At 42.3% G+C, this 17,675-nt stretch overlaps 1 protein-coding gene and 1 long non-coding RNA gene across 2 annotated transcripts; one reads left to right on the top strand and one right to left on the bottom strand.

The window, feature by feature from the left end:
- Positions 1-862: 862 nt before the first annotated feature.
- ALKAL2 (ALK and LTK ligand 2) lies at positions 863-14,613 on the bottom strand. Its single transcript, XM_048296170.1, has 6 exons — positions 14,336-14,613; positions 13,126-13,449; positions 10,673-10,726; positions 10,483-10,563; positions 8,021-8,087; positions 863-1,534 (listed from the first exon to the last, which is right to left on the bottom strand). The coding sequence occupies exons 2-5, from the start codon at positions 13,382-13,384 to the stop codon at positions 8,023-8,025; spliced, it is 459 nt and encodes a 152-aa protein (XP_048152127.1). The 5' UTR covers positions 13,385-13,449; positions 14,336-14,613; the 3' UTR covers positions 863-1,534; positions 8,021-8,022.
- Positions 1,528-5,709, top strand: LOC125322462. Its single transcript, XR_007202013.1, has 2 exons — positions 1,528-3,512; positions 4,370-5,709. It is a non-coding gene; the product is annotated as an uncharacterized LOC125322462 (long non-coding RNA).
- Positions 14,614-17,675: the final 3,062 nt, after the last annotated feature.

Below are 17,675 nucleotides of genomic sequence, written 5' to 3'. Positions count from 1 at the left end.
CAGGGTGGGTCTCCTCCATGAGCTGCAGGTGGATCTCTGTATCCTCATGGTCGTCCTGCACTGACTTTGGTGTCTGCAGTTGTTCCTCTCAGATGTTCTCACCCTTTTCTTGTCAGGCTGCAATTACAGCTGTGCAATAGCTTTTCCCTTCTGTTATCCCATAGGTGTTACCACCATTCCTGATTGGCCCAGCAGGACCATCCTGGAGCTGTCTGGCATTGGCTCTGCTGGACATGGAGGAAGCTTCTGGTAGCTGCTTACAGAAGCCACCCCTGTAGCGCCCCTGCTACCAAAACCTGGCCATGCAAACCCAGTACATGCATTTGCAGATTGCACATAAAAATTTTCTTCCTTTTTGAGTAATTTTACTGTGGCAACTGGATTTAATTTCAGATTTAAAAAAGAAAGGGAAATGTGTGTCAAGGCTTCTGGAGTAAGTGTTCACTAACTCCTTAAAAATTCTACAATACTAAAATTATTTACTGGACATTTTCTGACTATATTTCTGACTCGCAGTATCGTGATTAGACTACAGATTATTAAAAAAGCAAAAAGCCCCTCCCAAAAAACAAAAACCCCAGAACAACTGTTAGTCTTAAAAAATATTCCATTTTATAATGCTGTAGAGAACTGGAGCAGCCTTGTGGTCTTGGGCATTTTTTGGGTTTGAAACATACAGATCTGTCCATCCTCACAAATCCAGGGTGTCCAGATTACTGAACTCTGAGGTGAGTACACCTTTCGTTCTTACACTTGTGAACTCTTAGTGGAAAGAGTTTTACGTGTGGATAAATGATGGTAGCTACCAGAAGGTAGTTTGTTTACCTGGATTCAGTGAACAGAAAGCAAACTGAGAACAACATAATACCAAACACTTTATTACTTACGCTTGTTATTTACAGTATTTACATATTGCACGTTTGCTGGAATGTTTCATACATTTATTATATAAAGTAAATTAATGGCAGCTTGTGTTTGTGTACAAAATCCATGCTCCACTGTCCCAAAAAGTATGTCTACTTGGAATTACGTTCCTGTTTGTCATGCAATTTGTACTCCAGGGTACAATGTGACCCCAATGCAAGTTTGTTTTAACCAAACTTTTAAAAAATTGCATAAGCATGAAGGATATCAAGTGACCACAACTACTGTGGAGCAGATCTTTAGTAGTTCTAGATATACAAACAAACATTCCTTAAAACTGTAGAATTAAGCAATAGAACATGAATTTTCTTGGTGAAATATTTGTGTTTACATTATTTTTGGCAGCATTACACATCAATTGTAGTGTGTTTTTAAGTATGGAGCATTAAGTACTACTGGCAGTTATGCTACTGTAAAGAATGTCAATCTGCAAACTGTTGATGACATACAAAACGCATGTTAAAAGAGTTATGGGAAGTAGTCTGTCAATCTGCAAAAATAAATCTCTTGTCCACAATGGAGTTCACTAAAAGGTAGTAAGTTCTATTTCCCTGTTGGTTTCCAAGGCACTTCTCTTGGTTCTTGGTGTTTCTTGTCACGGCAATAACATCTGGTGGATTAAAAGAGAAAAGAAAATTGCCTTTCATCATTTTTATACTCATATATATACGTTTGAGAACGTGTTTATCATAGTGAAAATAGTAAATGAAACTGGAGAAATCAGTAATAACTTTTTCAGTAGTGAATTTCAGATTTAGCTCAGTTCATATCAGCCTGACTGTTAATCAAGGCTGAAATTCTGGAAAGCATCACTTTTTTTGATGGTTCATGTTTGGTAGACAGACTAGGAAAATCCAGTTCTATCTATTCAAAATGTGTTCGTAGTTAAGTCTGGCCTGTTCCAATGACTACATCTGTGAAGTCAAAAAAGTGAATAAACCTCAGGAATAGCATTAACAAAATGCAAAATGCTGTCCAAATGCCTTGGTGTCAGGAGCTGCTGATGGGGTGCTCAGTTTGAAGAATTTAGGAAGGATCTGATGTTTCATTGGGCCCATTTGTGAAGAAACTTGGATTCATATAAACAAGAAACAAATAGAAGTAACTTTTTAAGATTTGGTTGTATAAATATAGCCCCTGGAACATGCCAACACTGAGCCACCACAAACTAAGCAGGATCTGCAGTGGTTAAATTCACTGCCTGTTGCTATCAAGTCTTCCCAAAATAGTTTCTTGGAATGAAATCACAACCATGCATATGACACGGATATCAAAATCACAGACACAAAATTACAGGTTTCCACACTGCTTATGTAGGTATTTTGTCTCTATTCTGGAAATGTTGATTTAAAGGTTGAATGGTGAAGGTTTTCAAAACCCTACTCCCTCACACCTTTAAAGCTTACAAGAAAATGTAGTGTAACTGCATATACACCTATCTAGAAGTCTGTCCTCTTCTAGACAGGTGAGCACTGAATTCTGCAAGTCTGTCTACCCAGTGTCATGTGTTTCTATGCCTGTTATTGTTCTTTTTTAGAAGTAAAAACTGTACAATGTCTTTTTAGTCAGCAGGAACTCCACAGCTGAAAGACTCTTACATGCAAACAGATTCAGCTGAAGCTTTGGTGTCTTACAGCCATCAAAAATTCATGGGAGAGATAAAAACCACTGGTACTCTGATACTAGAATTCTGATGATGATATTTTTCACAGTTAAGCTTTCATATTTTCTGTCTGAACATAGGTAACTGTCTTTCCCATGATCAGTGTGAATTCTCTGATACTCTGAGTTTCTCTACATTTTCTACTGCTTAAGTGTAATTTGTAATAGAATAATTTGTATGCAAAGTCAGTTGGACTTGACATAATCCATTGAAAATCAAGCTATTGGTGCATACAGAAATACTTGTTAGTAGTATTTAAACATTTAGTTTTGCAATTTTTGAAAGCTATTAGGAAATGTAATAATGTTACAGAAAAGCTTAATGTAATCTAGGGTTTTTTTCTGGCTTTGCAGATAGGACAATTACTTTTATTTTTTTTTAATATCCTTCCTTAGAGGAGAAACTGATGTAAATTTTCCTTGTCTTGCATTTTCATGTGGCTTATTTTCTGTATGTATGCTCCTACTGTACTCTATTTAAGCTATGATGCTAAAAAGTGATGTTTAGAAGAAAGTAACGTGCTTTTGGTTTGATCAGTGTGTGGTACAATTTACAAGTTAAACAGTAAAAATGTAATAAAAAGTTTTTTCATTACTAACGGGAATATGCAGCTCGCTGGGGGTGAAAAACTGTGGATGCTCATTTGTCATCTCATCTACATCTGGTTTTGTATGGGTAACTTACAGTTTTGTATCAGCTAACTTATAGTTTTCTAAACCCCTGATGTTTTCAGAAACCCTTGAATAGACTCCAGATTTTTAGTACTCATAAATCTGTTGTACTTTTTAAAAAAAGTTTTTATTTCATATAGTCTGTAATATCCATCAGTCTAAGAAAATTGGGCTGGAACTTAGCTGAAGGATGACGGATAGTCTTAGTGGAGATCCTGAATGCAATTTGACTACAGCCTCTATTGAGAACATAGGTAATTATACAACTCCCCAACCAATTGTGCTAATTTTTAAAAGCACAAATGAAAGCTATTGTAAAGACATACTACAGCTTTCCAAATTTGATTCTAGGAAAAAGCTAATCTATATGAGAAGAATTTAGTGGTTTAAATATCAATATAAACTTAAATACTGTGCCAGTAGGACTTTTGTGGCAGAAACTCCCCATGCTTACATAAAAAAATTCTTTTCCAAGTGTACACACCCAGGTGAAATTCTGCTGTAATGTTATCAGAGAGATCCATGCATTGAAGATTATGAAGCTCTTCATGTCCCATCTGTTGCTAGCCACAGACATCCCACAGCAAGGAAAACTATGCTGGACATAATAAACCTGGACAATGCCACACTAGTAACCATATACACTGACTGCCTTTTTAACTCAAAGTAGTAGTTCTGATAAAAGTCTTAAATTAATTAACTTGGGAACCACTTCCTGGCACCAAGAAGAGGTGATTGAACATTGCCTGAGCAGCTGTGTAAGACAGATCACGCTATACTTTCTAGAAAAAAAAGACCTTCACTGAATAATACACAACCCCCTCATCTTAATTTCACCTTCACTTTTATGGAATTCAAGTGTCTGATATTTCTTGAATGCACTCAGTGTTACTCTGAATAAGCACCAGTCTAAGGGAAAATGCAATTAAGGGCTGTTGTTTCCATTGCTAAAAACACTTGAAGCAAAATTCAAGTGCCCAAATACTGTGGTTTAAGAATAATTTGAAAAAATGGATATATAATATGGCGTAAAGGAATGGTATATTTAGTGGGGTATTTCAGTTTTTTTCTTCATGTATTTTAAGTTTCCAACTTTATCTTGTATTTTCAGCATTTGTCACATATAACTAGTATGGTCAATGCATCTTGAGGAGTTTACACAGATTTTTCTGAGTTCCAAAGGAAACGTCAGTTTTAAGCTTATTAGGAATTTTGCAAAGAATATTTGACCTGTATGTGTATCTGCATCTTAAGGAAACAAGCAACTGGTAGGTTTCTTTAATACACTTTTTATAGTATGTAAGTCTCATTTTCTCTGCTTAGCCTGAGACTCCAACTACTTGCACCAGTCTTGTATTTATTAGTGTAAAAGTATGTAATTAGTTTTACTTTGTTTATTTGAAAAAAGTGTAGATGCTTTAAAAAAGTTTTTAAAACCCCATTAATAGTTGTCAGTACAGAAATTAGGGGAAATCTTCAAAACAGAAGTATGTAATATTATGTGATAATGCAGTCCTTAGTCCCTGAACTACTCCTCACAGTACAAGGAGTTTTCAACATAAGTTATGAGATCAGTGCTGGTGTCTAGCAAACACATAAAGAACAGGTAATGGAAAAGGGAGGGCACCAACAGTAGCACCTGCGGTTTTCAAACAAAAGCAGTAAAATCTGTATGATTTTAGCCAAAGTGGCTGTGACAAATGCTGTCAAAGGGATTTTCAGATTCATCACTGTCTGTCACAAGAAATGCTCATGATCTGAATTGTGAACTTTATTTAGGTGAAGACTTTGGGAATTGTGTTCCTGGCATCTCTTACCTACTGTAGATATGGACAATGTAACAGTTGTGGGATGTATCTGCATGGAGTGGAACAAAGCAAGGATGGAATATGGGAAGCTGGCAGAAGAATGAGGCTGAAAACCAGAACAAAAAAAAAAAGGAGCATCAAGGACAGGACTCCAGCATAGCTGTGTTGACCATGAGAAGGGTTACAGAAGAAAATTAATCAGAGATGGTGCTGGTGACAGCCAGGGAATACAGCCTGGGTGGCTGACTGGAAAAAAAAATGGTCTACTGAGAGATGTGATAATAGAAATCTGCTGCTCTGGCTTCACTCATGCAATCTCAACAAGTTGAAGGGTCCCTGCATTGCTCATGTCTGTAGGACAGGCAGAAAGGGAACATACGCTCTAAAAAAAAGAGAAGATGGAGCTCAGTTACACATGTATAGAATAAATGAGAAAAAGTGACGGCTCCATAAGACACGTTGTACCATAAATGCACATGTGCCCATTTAGGTGTGTGTTGTGACAGTAACAGATGTCTAATTTCTGTTTTCACATATTATTTTCTTGTTTGATCTTAGCTCTGAGTTTCAATGTCTTGTGTGCTTTAAAGCTGTGCTTGTCCAAAATGCATTTTAAGTACAAATAAAAATAAATTTATCATTTCTTCTTCTCTCCAAATTGATCTCTAAAAATGGGTAGATGTCCACAGATCTGAAAAATCCACCAGAACTACCAGTCTGCCAAAGTAACAGTCCATCTATAGCCCAGCCCACTTAGAAGTCTGAAATGAAGCAAGAATCAGATACTGAACAAAACAGGAAACCTAATTTGTTTCACACAAATTGAACTGATGCAGTGGAAAAGCTTTGAGGAGAAAAGAGGCTTAATCTTATGGAGACACCTGTGCATCTCCAGATGTGTGTAGTGGAGGACAGTCTTCCTTTCTGCTAATCGAGGCTGCTTAAGGAGTCTACCACTACAGATTTGTGTCTGTGTGAATAAGAGGAGAGTTGCTGCTAGCATTGAAACATGCCTGCTAGTTGAGCAAAAGTGTTGTTTGAGAGATGGACATTTTTAAATAGACTCCCAGCTTGAGATGTGAACTACTTTAGTTGCTATTCCTTCATATTACAAATTCGTGTTTACAGGACAGGTTGTTAAGATACAGATAAAATTTTCTAAAGAAAGGGAGAAAAGAATTTCATACTCTGATGTATCTGCTTATTGATATTGGTAATAACATTATTCACCTATTTGCAAAGTTAAACAAATTGTGTCTCATTTATCCAGACTGGATAGAGAGAATGACTTGTAGCAAGTCATTCATTAAATTGAACAGCTCCATCATGTTTTCCTGCAGTCGTGTTTTCTTTAGATTAAATAATCCTAATTCCTGTAACTGTTCTTGTATACCGAGTTTTCTAGGCCTTTGGTCATTCATGTTGCTCTTCCTTGGACTCTTACAAGAAGAACCCACATGTCTTCAAGTGTGGTACCCTTAATTAAATATAGTATTCCAGTAACAGTAATTATGTCGGGAATTTCATAAACAATTATTCTATTTATAAATTCCAGTATTGTTTGACTTTCTTCAGGTGTAACACTGCTGACTTCCTTAGTTTGTGGTCCACGTCATCCTCCATGTTTTCGACAGCACTATTTAACTATGCACCAAATTCCGTGTACTTCTGCAGTTGAATAATCCTACGTGACTTCATAATTCTGCTCTTTATCTGTTATCCTGGTTTTAGACTATTTGGCCTATTTTCCAAGATTATTTTTAATTTCAAGGTTGTACTGTATCATAGTTGCTTCTCCTATAATACTGAAATACATAAATACAGTATTCTGTCACCCAAGTTATTAATGAAAATATTGAACAATATCAAACCCGTAATGAAGCTGTGTGACACTGCTCAATAACATTTTTCCAGTTTTGACAATGAAGTACTAACAACTTATATATCTTTTTCCAGTCACTTTTACATTTATCTTGATCCTATTTCCCCAGCTTGTGAGAGTGAAGTGCAAAACAGTGTCAATACTTTAAAAAAAATATATAAAATGCTTAATATTTATTACTTTTTGTCACTGATTCTTTCCACAAGATGTGTATTTTGTCCCAGAGTTAAAGCATCTTGGTTTGACAGCATTTGTTACTGACAAATCTACATGGTTATTAGTTCTCCCTCTGTCCAAGATCACATTTGGTCTCAGGTAAAGGCTGAGGACAGAATTTAAATTACTCCTTCTGTACTCTTATGTTACAGTTCTCTAAAAATACAGATAGTTTGGGAGTACTTTTTGGTTCGGTTGATTGGCTTTTGTTTTTATTTTGGTGGGTGATGAAATTTCCTGAGTATTTGTGGGAAATAGAGGCACATCTAGGCAAAACAGGAGGCAATGAACCGATAGACATGAGAGGTGTACACAAGGAAATCCCAAAAAATCCAAATAGCTTGAAGTTAGTTTATCAATGCTCCTATCAATATATTTTAATTGAATTACTATAAAAGCACCTGTGACCTATCTACATTTATAAAGCTCTCGTGTATAGCTGTGTATACATTAACTCATACTATTGACTACAGCACCGATCTACAGCTGCACACATAAAAGGGCGGCTGCTGCTGCCGATACAGGCAATTGTGTACTGAGTAAACTCTTGAAAAATAAGCCACAGCTGTTGTGTTTTGTTCTGTAGCAACAAATTCACTATCTGCTAAGTGTATGCTGCTATAAATAATTCACAGATTATGCACATGGACATTTATGTAATGACTTCCAGTAGGGGGTACCCTTTCCTTAATGCCAAAATTTGCCAGATTAAGCCAGTTACTTCAACTCCTCTGGGAGGGGAATACCTTATCTACAGGACAGTTGTTATTATACTCCCATGAATTTTCATGTATGAAATACAACATCCACTGCTTTGCTATGCAGTGGAATGTCATTTCTGCTAAAAAAAGCTTACCTTTATCCTTCCATGCACATAGGGCTTACTGCCAATCGAGTAAGAAGCCTGGCACATCTTTTATAGTCTGTATGAAAAAAAAAGAGCATGACTAGATTACCAGAGAAATCAACTTTGCCTTTAAAAATCAAAATTGGTATCAGTGTGCAAATTAGTGTCATAGTGAAGTTCAACGAATACCTTAGTTTGCAACAGAATAAAAATCAACTCCTTTGACTTAAAAAAGGAGCGCGTAAAAATTGTGTAATAACTGAAAGCCGTGTTTAATGGCACGTTTAACTATGCAACTGAGTTCTGCACATGTTCTATCTGTAAACAAACAGCATGAATGTGCTTGGAGTCTGTCCAAGTGTATGTATGTGTGTATAAAATTTATACATCTGTGCCTCTGCTTCTGTGTGGGATCTAAACATGTGACTGTAGTATTTCCATATTAGAGAAAGAATAAATAGTGCTCAGCCACCTTTGAAATCCAGCCCTCAATGAGCTAGTCTGTCAACTTAATATTAAGTAATGCCACTCTCCAATAGATTTTTTCCTGGGAAAGCTGTTAAATTAGACAAGTAACATCTTCTAGTCATACAAATGTTAAGTCCAGCCCAAGTAGATGACCACATCATAAACATTCATAAGAGTATGAAGTTTTATCTTAAAACTAGTAAAATTGTTTTTTCCACTGTAGTCCTATTGTTAGTTGTTCCTATTTTAGGTACCTTCAACTTTTTGGTGCATTCATAGTAGGAGACAGAAGCAATGCAAAACTAAAGAAATTAATCAAAAGGGGTTTTTTTCATTTACATGAAAAACTGAAAGCAAATATTGTGAAAGTTGGTTATGGACAGATAGAAAAGTAAATTATTTTTCAGGTGCCAATGCTGCCACACTGTACAAAGTGCTACAAAGTATGCCAACACAGTGCTTTTGTACTGGCTACCACCATGCTGCAGCATCACTGACACTTTTAGTTTCTTTGCTGTTTGGCCTTCAGATTTCTACACAGAAGGAACACTATAATTTGAAGTCAGGATATTATCAAAAAGTAACATCATCCTGTGCATGAAGAATTAAAGCAAGCTGTTCATCTCATTTTCCTAGAAGGAAGTTACTTTAAAGAGATGCTAGTCAATCCAGTCCAGTAACTGATGTTGATTTTTTTTAGGTATTATTTCATTAATGAGTAACTACATTTAATGTTTTCTAGACATGAAATGTTAGTGATCCCCAACTCACAGCATAGTTATGCTGTAACTGCCACTCGTACAAATTATCCTCCATTATCCAGACATTATGTTGGTGGATATGTCACCTGGCAGAAGGAAAAGGCTAATTTAGAGCCTTTAAGGCCAACTAGTCTTTAGCTTCACAGCGTGGAGTACTTGTTAGTGCTGAGCCAAACGATGTTTGTGTTGTGATCCTTATGAAAAAGGTAATATGACTGTTGCTTGTTGAGAACAGACAAATTATGAACAACTTACATCTCCACCCATGTAAACAGAACGTGATCTGGCTACCTCTCATCTAGAAATCCTTGTCTTTCCAAGGAATTCCTAATCTGAAGCCTTACAAACAGAGAAAATGTCCACAATTCTTACCAAATATGCCTTTAACATGCACTGGGCTGAAATATTTATTAATACTTGAAACTTGGAATCTGTAACTCTTGTTTCTATTCCCAGCTCTGCTACTGACCCAACTGGTTGACCTCAGACAAGTAAAATAAAGTGTGCTTCCATTCTGAAAAGGCTATGCTAAAATAGCATCTGCTTACTCAACAGGTCCTCCTCAGTGTGAATCTGGAGTCACATCTACTGACTAATAAATGTCAATGTTTGATTTTTATTTAATTCTCTATGCTGCCAACCGTGATGAGGTATCATAAGCTGCATTTGCTTAGTTGTGTCCATCAGCACTTTTCTGTTTTTTCTAAGCCTTATGAAGTTATACTTTTGTAATTCACTGAAGACAAGTGTTGCAAAGATTCACTATCAACATCACTGGTAGATTGGTAGCTGAATAGTCAGAATATAAAATGTCTATAAAATGTGTCCTACATAAATAATCAATGAAAACTAAATAACCCCACCTGGATTTGTGATCCTATCTTGAATTTACAGCACTAGAAACTAAATATGAGATATTTGTGAGGGGAGTTATGTTCCTGTACGAAGCAAACCCTTGGTTTGGAACCCATGAGGCAAATACATCAGTACCTAAGGATGCAGTGTTTAGAGCCATTCTACATAGTGTAGTTGCAGTGAGAAAGTTTTATTTCCATTTTCCTCTCTGTAATGCTGATGTTGTTCTAGCAATGCTGTAGAGGATACTTAGTACATTTCAGAGCACTCCAAATTTTTCTTTGCAGGGAATGCATTCTGAGATTGTATCACTACTGATACTTGATAGAGCTAATAAATTTTAGAGTTTCCCCTTGTTTTAGGGAAGTCTGTGCTTTTGTTACTTACATGCTGGGATGGTGCAGTCCCTTGTATTGTGATAAAGCCGATGAAAGTGTTTGCTACATTTTGGGCTAAAGTAAAGTGGACCTGAAATATAAAGAAAAATAAATTATGAATCAGCACAGCTCACAGGTAGAGTAGTGCAGCTTACGGTATGTATGTGAAATATGGATACCAATGCAAAACTCAAACATACCCGTTAAATGCTTCAAGAACTTGTCTTTCATCCTCAGATCTCTGGGAACTATTTCTGTGGGACAGAAAAAAGAATAGTTACTCTACTGCACTGGAACTATGCTTGCCAAGTACAGTATGAGGACAGGGAATACTCTGTCCAGAAAACATCACCACTATGTCTTGACAGGTGCAGAGAGGGCAAAAGCCCTTTGCATACAGTAGGCTAAATTGCAAGAATTTGCTTTACATAGGGAGACCCTGTAAAATGCTCTGTGAAACACAGTGCTGATGAAACAGTGCCTGTTGGGTGAGAGATCATTTATGACGATGGTTATTAACTAAGAGTCAGATTTTAGTCCTCTATGAACTACATTATCAAGTTTACCTAGGTTTAAATTCTTTCATATTACAAGAGTGGTAAAGACCCAAAGATATATTCAAGTTTGGGGTTGTGTCTTCTAATTCTCTTATGCAAATGTATCCACTATTCTGTGCCAGGTATGTTTGCAGAAGCACTGTTCTGCTCTAATCATGAAACTGGATTGATCTACTTACAGGAATCTTCCCCCCTCACCTCCCCCCTTTAGCAGTAAATAAAATTCACAGGAAATGATTCCAAGCAAATTGCTCTCTTCTGGCTCCCTATGTTTGTGGTTTACCGCTTTGTGTTGTGTGTTCAGCAGATGGCAAAATGAAACTGGTTTACTGAAATCCATTTTAGCCCTAACCCCTGCTTGTGACTTCCTGATTTACAACTATCTTTGATTGCTTTCCGTTACAAACACTATGCTGATAGCTTAGTGCTGATTGTGTATGATACACTAGATGGTGCTTTATTTACTTGACCATAAATGTGTGAGCAGCCTTTTTCGTTCCCCTGGCACCTCTTTATCAGATATAGAGCAGAGAGCATTTCCATCCAGATCTGATCCACTTGTGAATTTAGACACTTCTCGAAAGTCATTCTTCATTTACTTCTAACTTTAGTCAGTGTAAGTAAAATTGACCTTATCCTATTTGACCTAATTATGTCATGAAGAGCATTAAAAACACACATGCTTCACTCAGAAATTTCCCATGGGACAGGCTCTCTAGGAAAGTGATGCAAAAACCAAAATGAAAGACTCTAACTAGTAGTTCCTTTTCAGAGTTTCTGGAAAAACTCCATTATAATACCAGAATGAAAAATCGCTTCAGAATCAATAACAACATTACCAAATAATCTGCTATGAAGCAAGATTATTAATTTCATAGACAACTTTTCCACACAAGCCAGATGTTTTGCACCAGCAGGGTGACCAAAAACTACGCCCACATTCCAAGATGAGATTTAGAGTTGTGCAGATCATGGTTCCCTGCTTAGTCTGGCCTCTTTGACTTTTCAACATTTGTAGAACAAAATGTTCTCTCCTGTGTTGACCTTAAGTAGAACAAAATTGTTGTCTTCTGTACATTCATTAATCATCCAAACGGAGAAGCAATATTTTCATGACAACCACCAATAAATGCAAACTTGTGAAGATACTTGAGTATGAATGAGAATGATGAAAAAGTATAATGAAGCTTTATGAGATCAATAAAGACAAAATAAATAGCATACTATCAAAATGAAAGCAAATTTGGGAAAAGGTGAGTAGACATTTGCTGGAAAATACTCAGAAAGTCACTTTCAGTTGGAGGGGTCAGATGAGCAGCAGTAACGCTGTAGGGGCTTGGGAGTGACAGGGAACACTAAATTAGACACGGCAGCAGGAGAAACTAAATCTAGTTTCAACTGGATGCACAGAAGTACAGCACCAAACTAAGCAGTAACTATCCATCACCATGTGTGTTTCTGGACTGCTCTATGCAATCCTGAACATCTCATGAACAAACCTGTGCTTTCACTGGAGGTTAGAGAACAGCTAGTCAAATGAGCAGAAGGATGACTGCAGGAGTGTCCCAAACTGGTCACAGTGACAGACGAGTACTGTCTCAGTTCCCTAGTATTTCAAGGTGTACTACTCTCGGTACAAAAGGAACTAACAAGCAGGGTGAACAGTTCAGTGAAACTGAGCTGCAGAGAAGACTATATGTAAGGTTTTAGGACATACCACAATCCTGCAGGAGAATCTCGCTAGGGTCATTTCCAAGAAACACTTAAACCAAGCACGATAATAAGTGGTAACCTTCCAGGAAAAAGCGTTTTTATCCCTTGTTTCTTTGATCTCAGCCCATTTCAGTCTTTTCCCTTATTAATAGGTTTTGTTCAAAACCACAGGAAGTTGACTTTCAGTTGAGTACATTATCCAGAGAGTAAAAGACTGTGAGAATTGAATGGAGGTTTTCTATCCCAGATTTGCCATCTGTGTCTGCTTCTGATACTAAAGGGAATCTGCAAGTATTTTGAGTGGTGAATTCTTAATACAAAATTAGTAACCTGTTATCTCATTCACCAAGGCATCATAGGGAAAAAAAGGGACTATGACTTACCAACTCTCTGTTCATCCTGGTATCCTCCATAGTCAGCCACTTGCCTTCGATCCAAGTTATAGTCATGCTTGGAGAAGTACTGCATCCCACTGTCCTTCTCCAGGTGGTACCTTTTCAGTTCCTGAATGATCTCCATGATGAGATTCAAGAGACTTTGCTTGTCCTTCAAATCTGCGGAGTCCGTTTTCTCTTTGCAGTATCCTGCTGAGAGCATTAAGAGTACCAGCCCCAGCAGCCCAGAAGACCTCAGTCCACTCATTGCAGTCCGACCTGAAGAGTGCGTAAGAGGAAGGATCTGCTGCTATGGGAGGTCTTCCTGTTTCACTGGAAGAGAAAATTGGGGGTGGGTCGAAGGTGGGGAGACTCGTGGGGATGAAATGGTAAACACTGGCGGAGGAAAGAGCGGCGACCGCTTCGCAGGTTACACAAGGCGGGGGCACAGACCGCCCCGGGCTGCCGGGGGCTGGCGGAGCGGGACGGGGCGGGGGGTCCGCGGGGCCCCGCCGCTGCCCCCGCGCCCCGCAGCGCCCGCCCCGCGGGCAGAGCCGTCCCAGCGCCGCGGGTAGCGCCTGCACAGCCTCCCCGCAGCCCGCGCCGGGCCCCGAGGGAGGGCGGGGGCGCAGCCCCGGAGCGGGGCCAGGCTGGGGGTGCCCTGGCGGAGCAGATCCCCGGCGGGGACGGGCGTTCCGCCCCGCCTCTCCCCGCCCGGCCACGGAGCGGAGCAGAGCAGCAGAGGCGAGGGGCGACAACTTTCCCCGAAGTTTCTGCCGGAGAGCCGCGGCAGCTGCGCACCGAGCGGGTCTCCACCCTCGGTTGCGGGGCTCAGCGCCCGGGCTGCGGGCAGGAGCGGCGGGACGGGAGGTGCACGGCTGGAGGGCAACCGGCCGGGGCAGGGAACAGCACCGCCAGTCTCCCGTTTTTCCGTCCCTTTCCCCACTCCCCTTCCCCGCAGGAGCAGCCCGGAGCGGCGGCCAGCATCGTGCCTGGAGCCGCTCGCCTTCGGACGGCTGACCGCCCCTCACACACAGCCGCTCCGGGAGGCGGCTCTGCTCTGCCAACTCTGGTGGGGTCCGGCGGCGGCCGCTCCCGCCCGCAGGCTGTCACCCGTCCCACCGCACGCAGCGCTTCGGCCCGGCGGGGCGGGAGGGATGGGGGCGTGGGGAGGGAGACGGAGGGGAAGGAGGTTGCTGGTGCTCGCCGGCTGCTTTACCTGTGTCTCCGTCCCAGAAGCCGAGGTGTCTTCCCCCCGGGAGCCGCTCCCCGGACGGCAGCAGCCAGCGAACGGCAGGGAGTCCGAGTATTCCGCGACTGGCCCGCCCGCCCCCCTCCCGTCCCTGCGCTCCCGCCGTATCCACAAACTACTCCATCGCCGTCAGCCCCAGCGCAGCCGCTTATATAGGCTATAGGATGGACATGAGACGGCAGATAGTATCGACTTGGAAGTGGGTGGAAAACAATAAAAGTCCACTTGGCAACCTCGGGAGCGTCGCTGCTTGCACAAGCCCCCCCCTTCCCGCCCTCTCTCCCCTCCCGCCCCGGTTCCCCCCGTCCCTCCCCCTGCTCGGTTTTCCCGGGCAGGGCTCAGTCACTCCTTCGCTGCTCTCCGACGTAAGGAGACGGTCCCAAGTGTGTGTGTTTGGAGTGGGAGGGGGCGGCGGCGGGAAGATGGGGACGGGGGTGGCGCATCGCCTGAGCCTTTAACTAGAACCGCGCTGAGGAGTCACTGAAATATTGATGTCCCTGGCACAGCTCTCGTCAGGCGGGTCCCCGGCCCGTGGCTGCAGCCCCGCGGGGGGCAGGCGGGGAAGCCGCCTGTTTACCGGGAACTCCGGTCCCGGCTGCGGCGGGGAAAGGGAGGTGTTGGGGCGGGGGCGAGCTGCCGGGGAAGGGGAAGGCTATTTTTGCTCCCGCCGGCCGGGAAGCCCGCGGAGAGGGCGGCTGGAGTGGGTCTGGGCAGAGAGAAGGAGCGGGCGTGCCGCCTCTTCGCCGATTCTTGGCACAGGCGGTCCCGGGTGGCGAGGCGGCTTCCTGGGCTCCCGGCGGGGCCGGGAGAGGAGGAGGAAGAGGAGGAGGACGACGAAGGCAGTGATACCGCCGGGAGCGCCCTGTCCGCTCCGGCAGCTGCCGGCCTCTCGGCAGGGGTGACAGCCCGACCGAAGGGCACCGGCGGCGCGGGGCAGTCTGCGGGGAGCGCCGACCCCCTCCTACGAGAGCCCTTCCCCAGAGCACACACAGGCTGCCGCCCACCCTGCGCAGCCCCTCGGGGCGCGGCAGCGGGAGGCTGAAACCCGACCCGGCGGAACTCTCCGTGTTTACTGTGCCTGTGTGCATGAACCTGTCCCTCGGCAGCGGCGGCGGGCACGCGCGGAGCTGCCCCCCTGTCGGGCGCGCTTCCCCAGCCCTGAGGGACTCGCGCGGGCCCGGGGGCGCCTCTCCGGGGGCCGCGCGCCGCCGGCTCCCCGCGCGCAGCCAGAACAGCGACCCCCAGCGGCCGCCACCCCGCGCGCGCCCGGCGTTGCCGCCGCCCGCCGCCAGGAGGCGCTGAGCGCCCCACGTCCGTGAGCGCTGAGGGCCCGGCCGGGGCCAGAGACCGCCCGCGGCCAGAGACCGCCGGGTCCCGACCCCCGGCCACGGGCAGCGGCACCTTCCACCGCCCCCGACTGCACCCTCCAGCCTGGCCTGGAACGCTTCCAGAGAGGGGCGTCCACAAATTCATCTTCTGGGTTCCTCTGTATTGTATGCAGTTGGGTTCCCCAACTACTTTGTTATTTTAATCGATTTCTCTTCAAAAGCAATATATGAATGGCACACGTGTCTCTTACTACAAAAATCTCAGCCCATGCTGTCACAGTGAAGGTACAAAAACATTAAAAAAAAAAAAAAAGAAAAGAAAAATACACACCACGTGATGAAGAAAGAGACCCAGAGGCAAGACTGAACAAGACTGCTTTGTCAGGTGTCCAGAATCCTTCCTCCTCTTGGCTTCATGGTTTGTTTCCAGTCACCTTAAGACTGAGGGGAAAAAAGAAAGTGAACAATCAGTTCAACAGTGAGAAACAATGTCCCTTTGCATGACATGACTTGGTATGGCTGTATTTACATGTTAGTCATTCCAAATATTGACACATTGAGGTCACCAATTGGAGACAGGGAAGATGGAAAACGAGGCGGGCAGAATACAGCCTGGTGTTCTGTTCTAAGATTACATGGCAAGTATTCCTTCACCCAAAGTAATCTCATTGGAAAAAGGTAGATACAACTGCAGAACTGAAAGAGGAATTCAGCTAAACACCTGGATGGGTTCTCCCCTTCCTTACAGCTACAATTTCTATGTCATTTTTGATCACCATCCTATAAGGATGTGTTTTGAGTACACACCAATTCAAGTCAGGAATGCTAGGCTGCATCATTTCTACTCCCTTAGATGTACCCAGACATGCCTGTTATGTCTGGCATGGAGACCAGCTGTCAAGGAACAACCAGCAAATTGTTGAATAATATGGTTTATGTAGCTCTCTTCCTTTTGAAGAGACAGTGGACCTTAGGAGAAACTGCATTAATCCCTCTTCTGAGGTATCTCCACCATGAGTCTGAGAATGGGGTAGCTGGAACTGCCCTAAGACACACCAAGGACAAGTTAATATCATAAACAATTGAATTCCACTGCTCAGGAATACTCCTTTTAAATTTACTAATATAAACATAGACTTGAAGTACAATGAAGGTATTAGCTGAGATATGAGGTAGATAAACAGTTTGTTGTCTTTTTCTGAGGCAAGGGTCTATTCTGATTTGTTTACATTGAATTATTCAAAGATACATAATAGCTCCCATGACTTCAATAGAGTTAAATTGAAAATCCCACTGATAGGTTTAGGATGGTAATTTAATATTCCAACAGGTTATATTTTCTCAAGTACCTTTTCCTAGGGCTCCATCTAAGCTAGCCATCTAGATGATAACTGTCTATATGCTACCAAGCTCCCACTCTGCATATATATTGTCAAAAGTACAATCCCCAAGCCTTCCACCCACCTTCAGTGTGACTCCTGAGGCTTCTAAAGTGAGTAGGTGCACTGTTTGCCATGACTGCTCACAGGATCTTGGACTTCTTCCCTGGATACAGGGAAGCGCCTGACTCTTGTCAACACTAAACAGCCAGGATGGTGAAGAAAGCATTCTTCCAGGAATTACAAGATGTAAGTTTTAATCCTTTCAGGCACAGATGAAAGATGAACACACCTACCCTGCCAGGACAAAAACCTGCTTGCTTTCCTTGAAAGAAGGTGGAGAGGGAGATATGAAACTTAGTCTCAAAATGCAACATGTACCTGAGAGAGCAGATCCCTAGAGGTAATGCTATGCAGTTAGCTTTTTGGCTGGAGGAGTTGTTTTCATTTAAAAGTGATGTGATATTTTGGTCTTATTTTTACAGGACGCCAAGTTAGTTAACTCTTCCACAATCAAAATCTATGCATAGATCGATATACAATGTTATTAAAAATGCCCCGTCTTTAAAGAAAACACTGTGATCCTCAGGATAAGAACCT

The sequence above is a fragment of the Corvus hawaiiensis genome, chromosome 3 (genome assembly GCF_020740725.1).
Source record: "Corvus hawaiiensis isolate bCorHaw1 chromosome 3, bCorHaw1.pri.cur, whole genome shotgun sequence".
Lineage (NCBI taxonomy): Eukaryota > Metazoa > Chordata > Aves > Passeriformes > Corvidae > Corvus > Corvus hawaiiensis.
Note: the sequence above shows the minus strand (reverse complement) of the source record. Positions and strands in the feature narration are given on the sequence as shown.